The 17223-nt window shown below is 44.5% G+C and overlaps 1 protein-coding gene across 1 annotated transcript in view; it reads left to right on the plus strand.

The window, feature by feature from the left end:
- cacna1ba (calcium channel, voltage-dependent, N type, alpha 1B subunit, a) overlaps positions 1 to 17223 on the plus strand; it is a 664407-nt gene that overhangs the window by 503803 nt on the left and 143381 nt on the right. The window contains exons 23-24 of the mRNA XM_078227596.1: positions 8766 to 8825; positions 12327 to 12433. Of these exons, the coding sequence (XP_078083722.1) occupies positions 8766 to 8825; positions 12327 to 12433 (167 nt within the window). The remainder of the gene's footprint in view (positions 1 to 8765; positions 8826 to 12326; positions 12434 to 17223) is intronic.

The following is a 17223-nucleotide window of genomic DNA, read 5'->3' on the forward strand; positions in this document are numbered from 1 at the left end:
ACATAGATAGGAAAAGGGATGAGGTCATGCAGTGTGAATATAGAGAGTTAGGCAGAAGGCTAAAGTGCAGGACCTCGAGGGTAGTAATTTCTGGACTACTGCCGGTGCCATGTGTGAGCGAAAATAGAAGTAGGAAGATTAGGCAGATGAATGTGTAGCTTGAGAACTGGTGCAGGGGGCAGGGATTTAAATGTGGATCATTGGGATCTCTTCTGGGGCAGGGATGACCTGTTGAAGAGGGATGGGTTACACCTGAACTGGAGGGGGATTAATATTCTGGCGGGGAGATTTGCTAGAGCCACTTGGGAGGGTTTAAACTAGCTTGGCAGGAGGGGTGGTTCACTGTGATTCCATTTGGGTTGCAGTTCTGCTGGAAGGCACGTAATTTAGAATAATCTCATTGGAGTTTGGTGTGAAATCAGACTTCACAGGGAAACAAAAGAGAAGGTTGAGGACAGCACAGAAGTTAAAGAGAGCACGTTAAATAGTAAAGGCAGTGTCAGTAATCCTTGTACTAGACAGTTCAGGCAAAAGCAGGGCAGAGAGCAAAGGAAGTTTAGATTAAACTGCATTTATTTCAATGCAAGAGACCTGATGGGCAAGGCAGATGAACTCCGAGCATGGATGGGTGCATGGGACTGGGATATTATAGCTATTACTGAAACATGGTTATGGGAGGGACAGGTCTGGCAGCTCAATGTTCCAGGGAACAGATGCTATAGGAAAAATAGAACAGAAGGTAAGAGAGGAGGGGGTGTTGCGTTTTTGTTTAAGGAGAACATCACGGCAGTACTGAGAGGGAATATTTCTGAGGGTTCGTCCACTGCGTCTATATGGGTAGAACTGAGAAGTAAGAAGGGGGAGATCACTTTGATATGATTGCACTGTGGCCCTCCAAATAGTCTGCGGGAAACTGAGGAACAAATATGTAAGGAGAATACAGATAACTCCAAGAAAAATAGGGTGGTAATAGTCGGAGATTTTAACTTTCCCAACATTGACTGGGACAGCCATAGCATTAGGGGCTTGGATGGAGAGAAATTTGTTGAGTGTATTCAGGAGGAATTTCTCATTCAGTATGTGGATGGCCCGACTAGAGAGGGGGCAAAACTTGACCTCCCCTTGGGAAATAAGGAAGGGCAGGTGGCAGAAGTGTTAGTGAGGGATCACTTTGGGACCAGTGACCATAATTCCATTAGTTTTCAGATAGCTATGGAGAATGATAGGTCTGGCCAAAAGTTAAAATTCTAAATTGGGGCAAGGCCAATTTTGATGGTATTGGATAGGAACTTTCAAAAGTTGATTGGGGGAGTCTATTGGCAGGCAAAGAGATGGCCAGTAAGTAGGAGGCTTTCAAAATTGTGTTAACAAGGGTTCAGAGTAAGCACACTCCTTTTAGAGTGAAGGGCAAGGTTGATAGAAATAAGGAACCCTGGATGACTCGGGATATTGGGGCCCTGATCAAAAAGAAGAAGCAGGCATTTGATGTGCATAGGCAGCTGGGATCAAGTGGATCCCTTGAAGACTATAGCGGGTGTCGGATTAGAGTTAAAAGAGAAATCAGGAGGGCAAAGAGGGGACATGAGATTGCTTTGGCGGATAAGGCTAAAGAGAATCCAGAGAGCTTCTACAAATATATAAAGGGTAATAGAGTAACTGGGGAAAGAATAGGACCTCTTAAGGATCAACAACGTCATCTATGTGCGGATCCAAAGAGGTGGGTGAGATCCTAAATGAATATTTCTCATCAGTATTCATGTTGAGAAAGGCATGGATGTTAGGGAACTTTGAAAAATAAATAGTGATGTGTTGAGGAGTGTATATATTACAGAGGAGGGGATGTTGGAAGTCTTAAAGCACATCAAGGTAGATAAATCTCCGGGACCTGATGAAATGTATCCCAGGACATTGTCGGAGGCTAGGGAGGAAATTGTGGGTCTCCTAGCAGAGATATTTGAATCATCGACAGCCACGGGCAAGGTCCGTGAAAATTGGAGGGTGGCAAATGTTGTGCCTTTGTTTAAAAAGGACTGCAGGGAAAAGCTTGGAAACTACAGATCAGTGAGCCTCACATCTGTAGTGGGTAAGTTGTTAGAAGGTATTCTGAGAGACAGGATCTACAGGCATTTAGAGAGGCAAGGACTGATTAGGGCCAGCTACTGCATGGTAGATTGTTGCATAAGGTTAAATCTCACAGGATACAGGGTGAGGTCGCCAATCGGATACGAAATTAGCTTGATGACAGAAGACAGAGGGTGATTGCAGAGGGTTGTTTTTCAAACTAGAGGCCTGTGACCAACGGTGTGCCTCAAGGATCGGTGCTGGATCCACTGTTATTTATCATTTATATTAATCATTTGGATGAGAACTTAGTAGGCATGGTTACTAAGTTTGCACATGACACCAAAATTGGTGGCATAGTGGACAGTGAAGAAGGCTATCTAGAATTGCAATGGGATTTTGATCAATTGGGCCAGTGGGCTGATGAATGGCAGCTGAAGTTTAATTTAAATAAGTGCAAAATGATGTATTTTGGTCGATCAAGCCAGGGCAGAACCTGCTCAGTTAATGGTAGGGTGTTGGGGAGAGTTATAGAACAAAGAGATCTAGGGGTACAGGTACATAGTTCCTTGAAAGTGGAGTCACAGGTGGACAGAATGGTGAAGAAGGCATTCAGCATGCTTGGTTGCATTGGTCAGAAAATTGAATACAGGAGTTGGGCCATCTTGTTGAAGTTGTACAAGATATTGGTAAGGCCACACTTGGAATATTGTGTACAGTTTTGTCACCCTATTATAGAAGGGATATTATTCAACTAGAAAGAGTGCAGAAAAGATTTACTAAGATGCTACTGGGACTTGATAGCGTACATTATAAGGAGAGGCTGGATAGACTGGGACATTTTTCCCTGGAGCGTAGGAGACTTAGATGTGATCTTATAGAGGTCTATAAACTAATGAGGGGCATAGATCAGCTAGATAGTCAACATATTTTCCCAACGGTAGCAGAATCTAAAACTAGAGGGCATATGTTTAAGGTGAGAGGGGAGAGATACAAGAGGATCCAGAGAGGCAATTTTTTCACACAGAGGGTGGTGACTGTCTGGAACAAGTTGCTAGAGGTAGTAGTTGAGGTGGGTACAATTTTGTCTTTTAAAAAGCATTTAGACAGTTACATGGGTAAGATTGATGTAGAGGGATATGGACCAAACACGGGCAATCGGTGTTAGAATGTAACCAATGATAACATTGGATCTGTTGTAGTGTGACCAATGGCAACATGCTGTAAGGGTCAGGTGACCCAGTAAACTATGGAACCAATGACAAAATGATGTGGTCAGCTGACTCAGTATAAATAAGAAGCTGCTGGGGTTTGTGGGAGCTTGGAATGGCCCAGGGTGAGGCCTCAAGTGTTGGAGGAATAAAGTTTCCTTATTAAACCTTTTTCTTTGATTTATAAATTGGAGTAAGTCTCGTTTTATTTTATTGCCTACAACTGAACAGTTCCTTCTGGTGGATCGACAATTGGGACTAGCTTAATGGTAAAAACTGGGCAGCATGGACAATTTGGGCTGAAGGACCTGTTTCCATGCTGTAAACCTCTATGACTCTATGAAGCTTAATTTGTAGAAGACACAGTAATTTGTCCACAAATCCTCAGGAAGATCTCTAATCTGGTGTGGCAACATCAATTTTCCTGTGAGTACATAGAATCCCTACAGTGCAGAAGAAGGCCATTCGGCCCATCGAGTCTGCACCGACCACAATCCCACCCAGGCCCAATTCCTGTAACCCCTCATATTTACCCTGCTAATCTCCCTGACACTAGGGTTAATTTAGCATGGCCAATGTATCTAACCATGCTTTGCATATAGCTGACAGCTTGGGGCTAAAGGGACCAAGGGATATGGGGGGAAGGCGGGATCAAGATATTGAATTCGGTGATCAGCCATGATCAAAATGAATGGCGGAGCAGGCTCAAAGGGCCGAATGGCCTCCTCCTGCTTCTGTTTTCAATGCTTCTATCCTGCCTTCACACCTCTTCGAGACAAAGCTTTTGGCTGCAATGTTACCACTGTTCACGCCGGTAGGATTTTCCCATCCAGCCGCAGTGAATGGGGATTTGGCTGGCTACCATATTCTCCGACCTCACTGCAGTGGGAGAGTGGTGTGAGCGGCCGGTAAGATCGCACCCACTGTTTCTTCACTTATCTCATTGTCACTTCCTTTGATCTTGCAGCATGAGAGTTTTTGTCATTTAATTTGGCCCAGTAATCTATTGCAAACCTTCCCTTTTGTTATACTTCTCTCTCTCTCTCCCCTTTCACTTGATGCGAACCTAATACATTTCTAACTTTTCACAGTTCTGATGAAAAGTTACAGACCCAAATGTTAGCGCTTTCCTCTCTCTCCAGAGATGCTGCCAGATCTGCTATGTATTTCCACCACTTTCTATCTTTATTCCAGCAGTTTTCCGACCTTTTCCTAAGAGGTTTTGGCTTTGACTGTGGAAAATGCACAGATAACATTTGCTTCTGAATTAGTGGAAGCAGTGAACAGTATTTGATGGAGGCTAGAGAGTCTCACCAGTCAGCTGAAGAGCTTCAGAGCAACGTATTACCTCTTTTGCAGGAAGCTCTGCTGAATTCATTGCCAATGGGGGCGGCACAGTGGTTAGCACTGCTGCCTCCCACCACCAGGGACCCAGGTTCAATTCCGGCCTCGGGTCACTGCCTGTGTGGAGTTTGTACATTCTCCCTGTGTCTGCGTGGGTCTCCTCCGGGTGCTCTGGTTTCCTCCCACATGCCAAAAATGTGCGGGTTAGGTTGATTGGCGTAAATTAATCCCAGTGTCAGGGGGATTAGCAGGGTAAATATGAGAGGTTACAAGAATAGGGGTTGGGTGGGATAGTGGTTGGTGCAGACTTGATGGGCCGAATGGCCTCCTTCTGCACTATAGGGATTCTATGATTTTATGAATCAGGCGCTCAACTGGTCGGGAGTGGGCCTTTCATAGAATCTCTACAGTGCAGAAGGTGGCCATTCAGCCCATCAAGCCTGCACCGACTGTCTCATAGAACACCTTAGATTTTCTGCTTAAAACCAGCAGTTTGCCTGAATCCATCCGAAACAGCATGGAATTTTGCATGCAAGTTATGTAAAGCTTCACTCAAGTTTCACAAAATTTAAATTTGGTTGCAAATCTTTGCTCTGAATGTCTGTCCTGCCCACAAAACTGTGCCTTGCCCCCATATCAATGATAATCAGCATGGCAAATTTCTGCCCTTTGCAATCGTTCAAGAAGGCTCTTCAAATTAAGCATATCTTTTTTAGGCACATTCTAAGAAACTGGCTAAGGACACCAGTGGAACTAATAACTGGTTCAGTAGAGTCTTTAATTAATTTTCAATCATTTATAGTTATGTGTGGCCGACTGGACATTTATTAACAATGCATATTGCTTGCGCCGAACCTATTTTCAGCTGTAATTACTAAAGCTACATCGGGTCACCACTCCCGGATACACCAATTTTTGAATGCAAGGGAAAAAAAAATTATAATTAATTACTTTCTATTGTGGTATCCAATTGCACTGATTCCTGGAAGATTTGACTGTACGTCTGAGTTGTTTGTTATTATGCAAACAAATTTAAGCACAGACTTGAACAATTAGTTCACTTTGGAAAACCAGCACAAGTTCAAGCGTGATTTGCAACCAGATTGCAAACCGCAGCTGAAGCAGAAACTCGGGATTAATTGAACATGGCTCTCTCATTGTTCCTGACTGGATTTTCAAGCTTATCCATTTCCCAGTTCCAACCAATGTTCTATGTAGTGTTCTTCAATTATGTGTTATTGAATGAACAAATGAAGCAGCTTTTGTTAATGCAACCAGCAAAATTAGTGATAGATTTACAATGAACAAATAGCAAACTTTGTTTTTGCAATGCCGTGTCCCACTGATAAATCTATGAGGAATCAAAATATGAGCAGTTTATAGAATCATAGAATCCCTACAGTGCAGAAGGAGGCCATTTGGCCCATCAAGTCTGCACCGACCACAATCCCACCCAGGCCCTATTCCCGTATCCCTGCTAATCCCCTGACACTAGGGTCAATTTAGCATGGCCAATCAACCTAACCTGCACATCTTTGGACTGTGGGGGGAAACTGGAACACCCAGAGGAAACCCATGCAGACACGAGGAGAATGTGCAAACTTTACACAGAGACCTGAGGCCGGATTTACACCCATGTCCCTGGCACTGAGAGGCAGCAGTGCTAAATACTGTGCCACCGTGCCACTCTTTATAACAAAGATTTTGTTTGGGGTGACCAATCTAAATCGTGTTTTTTTCCACCTAGATAATCGATATATAGAATTAATCTTTTTGTTAAGGGAACTGTTGTGTTGTTAAATAACTCCTTCAATAAAGAATAGAAGGGATAGCTGATAAAGAAAGTGACTGAATGTTCTCAGGGTAAATATTGACACTTGAAGCAGATATACTCTCTGAGAACATTGGCTCCAAGTCAGTTTGGGCCATAAAAATGTCACATGTGGACTGAAACATAAAAGATCCTGAGGCTTCTTGACGGATCTGAAAAGGATGTTTCCCCTTGTGGGAGAATCTAGAACTATTTAAAAGTAAGGGGGCACCCATTCAAGACAGAGATGAGGAGAAAATCTTTCTCTGAGGGTCATGAATCTTTGGAACTCTCTTCCTCAAAAGGTGGCGGAAAGAGAGTCTTTAAGTATTTTTAAGGCAAATGTAGATGGATTCTTGATCAGCAAGGGGGGGGTGAAAGGTTATCAGGGGTAGGCAGGAATGGAGAGCTGGGGTTAAATCAGATCAGTCATGATCTTACTGAATAGCAAGGCAGGTTTGAGGGGCCGAGTGGCCTACTCCTCCTAGTTCATATGTTCTCATGACTGCAGTGGAAAGGGTTGAATAATTTTGATTTGATTTATTATTGTCAAATGTATTGGGATATAGTAAAAAGTACTGTTTCTTGCGCACTGTACAGACAAAACATAATGTTCATAGAATACATGGGGAGAAGGGAAGGATATGGATACATTGGTTGTGGTTAACATAGAAGCATAGAAGATAGGAGCAGGAGGAGGCCATTTGGCCCTTTGAGCCTGCTCCACCATTCATCACGATCATGGCTGATCGTCCAACTCAATAGCCTAATCATGCTTTCTCCCCATTACCCTTGATCCCATTTGCCCCAAGTGCTATATGTAGCCACCTCTTGAATACATTCAATCTTTTGGCATCAACTACTTCCTGTGGTAATGAATTCCACAGACTCGCCACTCTTTGGGTGAAGGAATGCCTCCTCAGCTCCATCCTAAACTGTGACTCCTGGTTCTGGACTCCCCCACCATCGGGAACACTCTCCCTCCATCTACCCTGTTTAGTCCTGTTAGAATAGTTATTCTAACAGGACTAAACAGGGTAGATGGAGGGAGAGTGTTCCCGATAGTTATTCTAACAGGACTAGGCAGGGTAGATGGAGGGATAAGTTTGTTTGATTACAACTGAGGTTCAGAGACAACTTAAAAAGTTTGACTGTTTTTGATATTTTACTTGTGATTGTTCACTTCTCTCAGAAGATTCACCAGATTGGACAAATGAGTGTGCCTCTAACCTAATATAGCTGGTAGGAGACTGACGGGATAGAAGTGACCATCTTATACCCCTGCCGCTTTTATTTTGTGTGACTTTTTAATGAAATTAAAATTCACACTGATTCAATGCTGTCGGGATGATGTCAAGTTTACCCCCATAATCTGTTCGAAAGCAGAGATTCGATGGCCAAGGCGCCTCTGACATCTTAAAACGTTTAACTTTACTTTTACGAACTGAAGGTATTAGTTATTAACATAGTTTGTAAATTCTGACTGCCTGTAATTGAGGTGACGAGGCAATGATTGAAGGTTTTTGTTATTGTGCAATCTGTTAAAGCAGCAGTTGTTTTGGTGCCTTTGCTCTTTGCTGCAATTGACAGGCTCAACTCTGTGGTTTTATTTATTTATTCATAGCCTCCCTGCTCTTAATTTCTATGCCTCAGCTAACAAGACAAGCATCTCATACGTCTTCTTAACCACCTTATCTACCTGTCCTGCTGCCTTCAAGGGATTTGATTTGATTTATTATTGTCACATGTATTGGGATGCAGTGAAAAGTTTCTTGCGTGCTATACAGACAAAGCATACCATTCATAGAGTACATAGGGGAGAAGGAAAGGAGAGGGTGCACAATGTAGTGTTACAGTCATATCTAGGGTGTAGAGAAAGATCAACTTAATATAAGGTAGGTTCATTCGAAATTCTGATGGGCAGGGAAGAAGCTGTTCTTGAGTCGGTTGATACATGATCTTAGACTTTTGTAACTTTTTCCTGATGGAAGGGTTGTGTGGGGTCCTTGATTATGCTGGTTGCTTTTCCGAGGCAGAGGGAAGTGTGGGCGGAGTCAATGGATGGGAGGTTGTTTTGCGTGATGGACTGGATGCGAGATGGATCTTTGGATGTGCACCCCAAGGTCCCTCTGATCCTCTGTGTTTCCTAACGTGCTACCTATTTTGCCTGTTTTCATGTTATCTTCCTCTATAATTCTGTAAAGAATGCATTTTTGTTGACTTGCATGAACTTATCAAATCAATGACTAATGAAGTACCCAGCAACAATGAAAATGGACTTTGAAAGCAGCTCCGTTATATGCTCTCAAATCAAAATAAAAAATTATTTTTTGCTTCAGGTTCTGAAATACCTGGATTACGTGTTCACTGGGGTCTTTACATTTGAAATGGTGATAAAGGTAAACATTCCAACCGGATTCTTCTTCATTTCAATGCGTGAAGTATATTATTTGAAAATAATAACCTTTGTGGGAAGGCGATGGCCTAGTGGTATTATCGTTAGACGATTAATCCAGAAACTCAGCTAATGTTCTGGAGACCCGGGTTTGAATTCTGCCACGGCAGATGGTGGAATTTGAATTCAATTTTTTTTTAAAATCTGGAATTAAGAATCTACTGATAACCATGAAACCATTGTTGATTGTTGGGAAAAACCAATCTGGTTCACTTATGCCCTTCAGGGAAGGAAATCTGCTGTCCTTACCTGGTCTGGCCTACATGTGACTCCAGAGCCACAGCAATGTGTTTAACTCTCAGCTGCCCTCCAAGGGCAAGTAGGGATGGGCAATAAATGCTGACCAGCCAGCGATGCCCATGTCCCACGAATGAATTTTTAAAAAATATTTAATTGTGTCATTGGCCGGGAATAAAGAATTTGAATTTTTTTTGTGATTAATGAGGGCAGCGATACATTGCATTGAGTTTAAAAGCATCGAGTTGCATTAAGTTGTTTGCTTTTAATGAGTTGTGTGCTGTGATAAATCTGTGTAAGAAGTCTCACAACACCAGGTTAAAGTCCAACAGGTTTATTTGGCACTAGCTTTCGGAGTCTCAGGCTCCTTCTTCAGGTGAGTGGGAGTTGTGTTCACAAACAGGTCATACACAGACACAAACTCAATTTACAAGATAATGGTTGGAATGCGAGTCTTTATAGGTAATCAAGTCTTAAAGGTACAGACAATGTGAGTGGAGAGAGGGCCAAGCACAGGTTAAAGAGGTGTGTATTGTCTCCAGCCAGGACATGAATGAATGCTCGACAGTCACCAGGCAGGAGTGTTCTCTTCCAGTCGGGGAACACTTCAGCAGTCACAGGCATTCAGCCTCTGATCTTCGGGTAAGCGTTCTCCAAGGTGGCCTTCATGACACACAACAACGCAGAATCGTGAGCAGAAACTGATAGCCAAGTTCCGCACACATGAGGACGGCCTCAACCGGGATCTTGGGTTCATGTCACACTATCTGTAACCCCCATGACTTGCCTGGGCTTGCAAAATCTCACTAACTGTCCTGGCTGGAGACAATACACATCTCTTTAACCTGTGCTTAACCCTCTCCACTCGCATTGTCTGTACCTTCAAGACTTGATTACCTGTAAAGACTCGCATTCCAACCATTATCTTGTAAATTGAGTTTGTATCTGTATATGCCCTGTTTGTGAACACAACTCCCACTCATCTGATGAAGGATCCTGAGACTCCGAAAGCTAGTGCCAAATAAACCTGTTGGACTTTAACCTGGCGATGTGAGACTTCTTACTGTGCTTACCCCAGTCCAACGCCGGCATCACCACATCATAAATTTGTGCAACAGACAAGAGTAAATTGAAATTTCAATATTTTTGTTCAGAAGTATGAACTTTAGAGATTGATTCATTATTTGGTGTGGTGAATTTCTCAGTACAGCATGTCTTTATTTCCTTTCATTTTTGAACAGCCCATCCTGTTAAGTGTTTCAGTTTTAACATTTTGATGAATTTTGAACTGCTATGGCGCTGGGAAAATCTGACATTCTTACCGAATGGAGAGAATGAGCATCTTTCTAGTCTGTGGGACAGCTTCAGAATCTTCCTGCCATGGTTTTATTTTATTTATTAGTGTCACAAGTAGGCTTACATTAATGCTGCAATGAAGTTACTGTGAAAATCCTCTAGTCGTCACACTCTGGCACCTGTTCGGGTACACTGAGGGAGAATTTACCCTGGCCAATACACTAACTAGCACATCACAGAATCATAGAATCCTACAGTGTAGAAGGAGACCATTTGGCCCATCGAGTCTGCACTAACCACAATCCCACCCAGGCTCTATCCACATAACCCCATGCATTTATCCTAGCTCGTCCCCCTGACATTAAGGAGCAATTTAGCATGGCCAATCCACCTAACTCGCATATCTTTCGGACTGTGGGGGGAAATCGGAGCACCCGGAGGAAACCCATGCAGACACGGGGAGAATGTGCAGACTCCACACAGACAGTGACCCAAGCCAGGAATCGAACCTGGGTCTCTGGCGCTGTGAGGCTGCAGTGCTAACCACTGTGCCACCGTGGTGCCCTACAATATTGAAAAATGAATCCATCGGCCTAGAAATTTGTTGACTCTGCAGCTGGTGTAAAATGGATGCCAGAGTGATCAGGTGTGAGTGATTAAGGGCCCGAATATGGCGCAGGAGTAGTCCATTCGATCCTCTCAAGCCTGCTGTGCCATTCAATGAGATCTGATTTAACCTCAACTCCACATTCTCACCTAACTCCCGATAGTTTTTCATTCTCTTCCTTATCGAGATCTATCTACCTCTGCTGTGGAAAAAAAATAAAACCCCCTGCTTCAACTTCTTTTTGAAGAATGGAATAGAATAGAATCCTCGCAGTGCAGAAAGAGGCCATTTGGCCAAAGGGTTCCAGAGGTTTGGCCAGAGGGTTCCAAAGACTCAAATCCCTCTGGGGCGGCATGGTGGCACAGTGGTTAGCACTGCTGCCTCACAGTGCCAGATTCAATTCCCGACTTGGGTCACTGTCTGTGTGGAGTCTGCACGTTCTCCCCATGTCTGCATGGGTTTCCTTCGGGTGCTCCGGTTTCCTCCCACAGTCCGAAAGACGTGCTGGTTAGATGCACTGGCCATGGTAAATTCTCCCTTGGTGTACCCAAACAGGCGCCGGAGTGTGGCGACGAAGGGATTTTCACAGTAACTTCTTTGCGGTATTAATGTAAACCTACCTATGATACTAACAAATGAACTTTAACTTTACACTTTACTCTCTGAGAGAGATTTTCTCCTCAGCTCTTGTCTTAAATCGGCAGCCCATCATTTTAAAAGAGCGAATGCCCTTTTTCAGCCATTTATTTCCAATCCTGGAGCTATTGGTGTCTGCTGTCGAGGGTGCACCTCCCCTTTAAGAGGTGTTTGGTGACTTTAATGGCATCAAAGATGCACAAACTACAACTTAAAGCAGCTAATTAACTTGTGTCCCAGCATCAATTTAACGTGGTCCTTGAGACCAGGTGAACGGGCATGTATGGACACCACCCCGGCCTTTCCCACCGGTGAGATAACAAAGAACAGTACAGCACAGGAAACAGGCCCTTCGGCCCTCCAAAGATCTTCCAATCCTGCCAAAGGATACCCGCGGCAGACTCCCTGGTAGCGCAGCCACCGGGCATTGCAAATGGCCATTGACTTCGGAGGGACTGGAAGATCCCGCCAGCAGTCTTGGTGAGCTGCCTCTGCAGCCGGGAAACCTGCTATGGGGGGAGGCGGGATCTGTCCCCTGTGCACCCATTGCCAAATATCTGGGCCATGGCCTTAAAGATTCAGAAAAGCAAGATAAATCAGAAATAATTGCAGCAAAGCAAGGAATTGTTTGGCATATTTACTTCACTTTACCTCGTTTCCTTTCCTAAGATGATTAATCTCGGCCTGATACTTCATCCTGGCTCTTATTTCCGAGACCTTTGGAACATTCTGGATTTCATTGTCGTCAGTGGTGCTCTTGTGGCGTTTGCTTTTACGTGAGTAACACCTGAACATTTCACTATTCCGGACTCACCTTTTAACCCTTGTAAACTACAAGTTAACCGAAAATATCATTTGCATCTCGTGTGTTGAATTATTCAACCTAATGCTATTTATGTTGGTCTTAGAATCATAGAACCATAGAATCCCAGCAGTGCTGAAGGAGGCCATTTGGCCCATCGAGGCTGCACCGACAACAATCCCACCCAGGCCCTATCTCCATAACCCCACGTATTTACCCTGCCAATCCCCCTGACACTAAAGGGCAATTTAGCACGGCCAATCCACCTCACCCGCACATCTTTGGACTGTAGGAGGAAACCCACACAGACAAGGGAAGATTATGCAAACTCCACACAGACAGCGACCCGGGGCTGGAATTGAACCCGGGTCCCTGGCACTGTGAGCAGCAGTGATAACCACTGTGCCACCGTGTCGCCCTTGGATAATACTTGACAATTTTTTATTTCTTTGGCTCTTAAAATGTCCATTTCTATCCTGTTTTAATGGAATCATAAGAAGTCAAGATGCATGAGATTGAAGGAAATCTTCAGCCATACTGGTGGAAATTGTAACTCCTGGGTGATTGGCTGGCAGAACACACAGGATTGCAATCCAGGAGTTATCACAGGAAGGCAGGCAGTGCTCAATGCTGTGACCCAGGAGCCATTACGGATGGTGGTTGTGGGGGGAGGGCAAGGGGTGGGGGAAGAGGGGGGCGGCGGGGAGGGAGGGAATCCCTCATGGGTTGCAGTGGCCCCTTCCCCGGTACCCTAACCTAAGTTTACCACATTGGCCTGAACAAGTTTCAAGCCCATGTGGATTGCCTAGATGCTGTCAGGAAATCCAAGTTGGCTTCAGTAAGCCACGTAATTACATTAATTTGATCCAAACTGGCTCCTCACCATTTGCAGCCGGATTTCCAGTTGAGACGCCACTCGGCCTCTCTGACGAGTGGGATTGTGATGCCACATTGACAAGGTGGCTGCTGGAGGCAGCCTGCACCAGACTTCCTGTGACATTTCAGCCCATTATTGTTGAATCTGTTTCCATCACCTTTTAAGGCAGTGCATTCTAGATCATTACATTCTTTCATAAATAAATCTCCTCACCTTAGTTCTAATTATTTAGCTTAAACCTGCGTCCTTTATTTACTAAACCTCCTGTCAGTGGAAACTTGGTGGGATTTTCCAGCCCCTCCCATTGGTGCGATCTTCCAGTCCCACTAAAGACTTTTGGCTGGCTCATGGCATTCTCTGGGTAAAAGTTCAAAATCAAATTCAAAGGCCAGGAATCAAAAGAGGAATGAGCATAGAATCCCTACAATGTCAAAGGAGACCATACGGCCCATCAAGTCTGCACCAACTCTCTGACAGAGCATGATACCCTCCTGCTCTATCCTCGAAACTCTGCACATTTACCTCGCTAATTCCCTAACCTACACATCTTGGGACACTAGGGGTCAATTTAGCATGGCCAATTCACATAACCCACACATCTTTGGAGTGCGGGAGGAAACCGAAGCACCCGGAGGAAACCCACGCAGACATGAGGAGAACGTGCAACTCCACACAGTCATCCAAAGCTGGAATTGAATCTGGGTCCCTGGTGCTGTGAGGCAGCAGTGCTAACCACTGTGCCACCATGCCACCCAATGAATCACAGAAACCATACAGTACAGAAGGAGGCCATTTGGCCCATCGAGTCTGCAGCGACAACAATCGCACCCCAGGCCCTATCCCCACATCCCCACACTTTTACCTTGCTAATTCCTATAACCTATACATCCCGGGACACTAAGGGGCAATTTATCATGGCCAATCAACCTAACCCACTCATCTTTGGACTGTGGGAAGAAACCGGAGCACCCGGAGGAAACTCACGCAGACACGGGGAGAATGTGCAAACTCCACACAGACAGTGACCCAAGCTGTGATTCGAACCCAGGTCCCTGGAGCTGTGAGGCAGCGGTGCTAACCATTGTGCCACCGTGCCACCCAACGATCGCGTTACCCAATCAGCAAACACTAACTTCTTAACTAATTAATTAACAATTGAAGAGGATATAAATTCCACTGCTGTTGTTTTGAAGCTGACCTGTTTTTCTTTTATTTTCCCTGGGCTGCTGGGATCTGAACAGAAGTTTCCTCGGGTAAGGATTTCATTGCAATCTTCAAACAGAATTTGTGCCGTTGCTTCTGTGATCATGTCAGTGTGTATGTGTGTTATATGTTAGGAATGAGTGCACATATGTTTTCAATGCTTAAAAGAAAATCATGTGCCACGTTCTTGCAATTCTGATGAGAAAGTCTACATATGCTAACAAGTTCCTGAATGAATTTGAGATGATGTATGGCAAACTCGGCGATTGGGTGGTACAACAGTTCTTATGCAGTAAGTTTAAGTTAGTCGTTGGTGACCTAAAACCATTTGGTCACTTCCTTTCTTTAATTACTATTATTTGAATTCAAAAGTCACTCGGCTGTGAACGTTTTAGAGAAAATTATGGCAATTTTTCTCATTAACTTTCTTGACGCGGGATTTTAGATTGATTGAGAAGTGCAATTTGAAGGGAGTATATAATTGAGTGTAGTTTTTTTTTCTTAGATTTCAGTTTCAAATAAAGCAGTCATTGTGTATTAAACTTATTAACCTCTATTAATATTTAAACCCATCCTCACCTCATAATAACTGGCACCAGGCATTTCGATGAGGCTGAATTACAAATCTTGCCTGGAATAATTCATTTTAGTTCCATTTTGAAAATGGAATATATTATCTTGTGTAAAGGATTTGTTGCCTCATATATTTTCACACAACCTTTGAGTTATTGTCACGACCAGTCACTTCATAGAAATCATAGAATCCCTACAGTGCAGAAGGCCCATTTGGCCCATCGAGTCTGCACTGACAACAATCCCACCCAGGCCCTATCCCCGTCACCCCATGTATTTACCCCGCTAATCTCTCCAACCTACGCATCCCGCGACACTAAGGGGCAATTTGGCATGGCCAATCAACCTAACCCGCACATCTTTTTTTTAAAAAAAAGATGAGCCCTTGTTTCTTTTTTATTTGATCCGATTCTACCCAAACAGCGTTCGTGAGAATGATGATTGTGATCAAAATCAGGACTCACGTGATTAAGGCATAATTTGTTTGGCGTAGGTAATGACGATCAGGATTTATTGCATTCTCCTAATATGGATTATATTAGCCTCTTCGTCAAGGGGACAAAATGTTTGATAATTGAAATAAAAAGTGAACGTGTGATTAATGCGTCGTAGGCCAGGCAGCATTGAAATAGGCAGAAAGGGTTCAGGAGACCTGCTAAAAAAGGAGCCCACCCAAAATCTGAGCCTATATTTGGAGATGCCGACTGAGCCACTATGTGTTCCAGCATTTTCTTTTCCTACCATCGCCTTCGTAGGTGCATTGAATCACTGTAGTGATTGAAATGCATCCATGTTGAAAATGTATCAGATTTTCTGAGTAAAATGTGAACATCCATTGCATGACAGGAACACAGATGCGAAACAAATATAGTGGTGTGGGAAGGAATGAGTTATTTGGGAGTAATGGCTGGTGTAAATATGCAATTCTGGAACTGGATTATTCCACCGAGGTGGGGACCACGTTAAATATGTTGGGTGGCCAGGCCACCATCTTCCGTCTCACCCCTGAACTGGGCCCCCTATTATGGGAGATGTGGGTAAGATGACTGATAAGGCCACCCATCTGTAGGTTTGTCAAATCCCTTAAGTGGGCAATTATTGGGTGCTTAGAGCCCAAGGGCACGATCTTCTCTGCTGTTCCCGCCACATTCCTGCTGCAGTGAAGTCAGAGAATTTGGCGACCAGCCAAATCTCTGTTCACTGCAGCGGTTCGGGAAAATCCTGCCGGCGTGAACAGTGGTAAGACTCTGGCATAAGTCGGCCTCTGCTGCCATTGGCCAAATTTGATGAAAGGAAGAGTGTTAACTCCTTTTTGAGGGGCATCAGGAAGGCAGCCCTCTTCCAAGGTAATACCTGCCCATTGTGCCTCCCTGCCTGGTTCCTGAAGCCCACCCCCCAAACCACCTCCCCAAAGCTCTCCGACCCCTTCCCGTCCAAACTTCCTGGAGTTGCCTTTCTCGAGTGGCCATGTCTTCTTCACCACAGGGCTGCTTTGCAGTTCCAGCAGTGGCCACTATTCAATGTTGGCACTGCTGAGACAGTAAGAGCTGTTGGCCAATCGAGGCTGGGTATTCCTTCATTTGATTGAGGGGCGGAAGTCAGACCCTCACCTTGTGAAGACTGCCCCCAGCATGGTGTCACTGCAGGGCCCAACCAACATTTCTTCTGGGGGGCAAGCAGTACAGAATGCCTCTCCCACCCCTTTTTCCTAATAAAATTCAGCTCTTGAGATGGATTTCCTCCAATTTGTTCTTAGGCTTTGAATCATGGAATCGTAGAATCCTACAGTGCAGAAAGAGGCCATTTGGCCCATCAAGTTTGCACCAACCACAATCCCACCCAGGCCCTATCTTCATACATTTATCCTAGCCAGTCCCCCTGACAATAAGGGTGTCAATTTAGCATGGTCAATCCATCTAACCCACACATCTTTGGACTATGGGAAGAAACCAGAGCACCCGGAGGAAACCCACGCAGACACAGGGAGAATGTGCAAACTCCACACAGACAGTGATCCAAGCCAGGAATCGAATCCGGGTCCCTAGCGCTGTGAGGCAGCAGTGCGAACCACTGTGCCACCGTGCTGCCCCTTCAGAGAGCCAGCGACGCCC

The sequence above is a fragment of the Mustelus asterias genome, chromosome 13 (genome assembly GCF_964213995.1).
Source record: "Mustelus asterias chromosome 13, sMusAst1.hap1.1, whole genome shotgun sequence".
NCBI classification, from domain to species: Eukaryota; Metazoa; Chordata; class Chondrichthyes; order Carcharhiniformes; family Triakidae; genus Mustelus; species Mustelus asterias.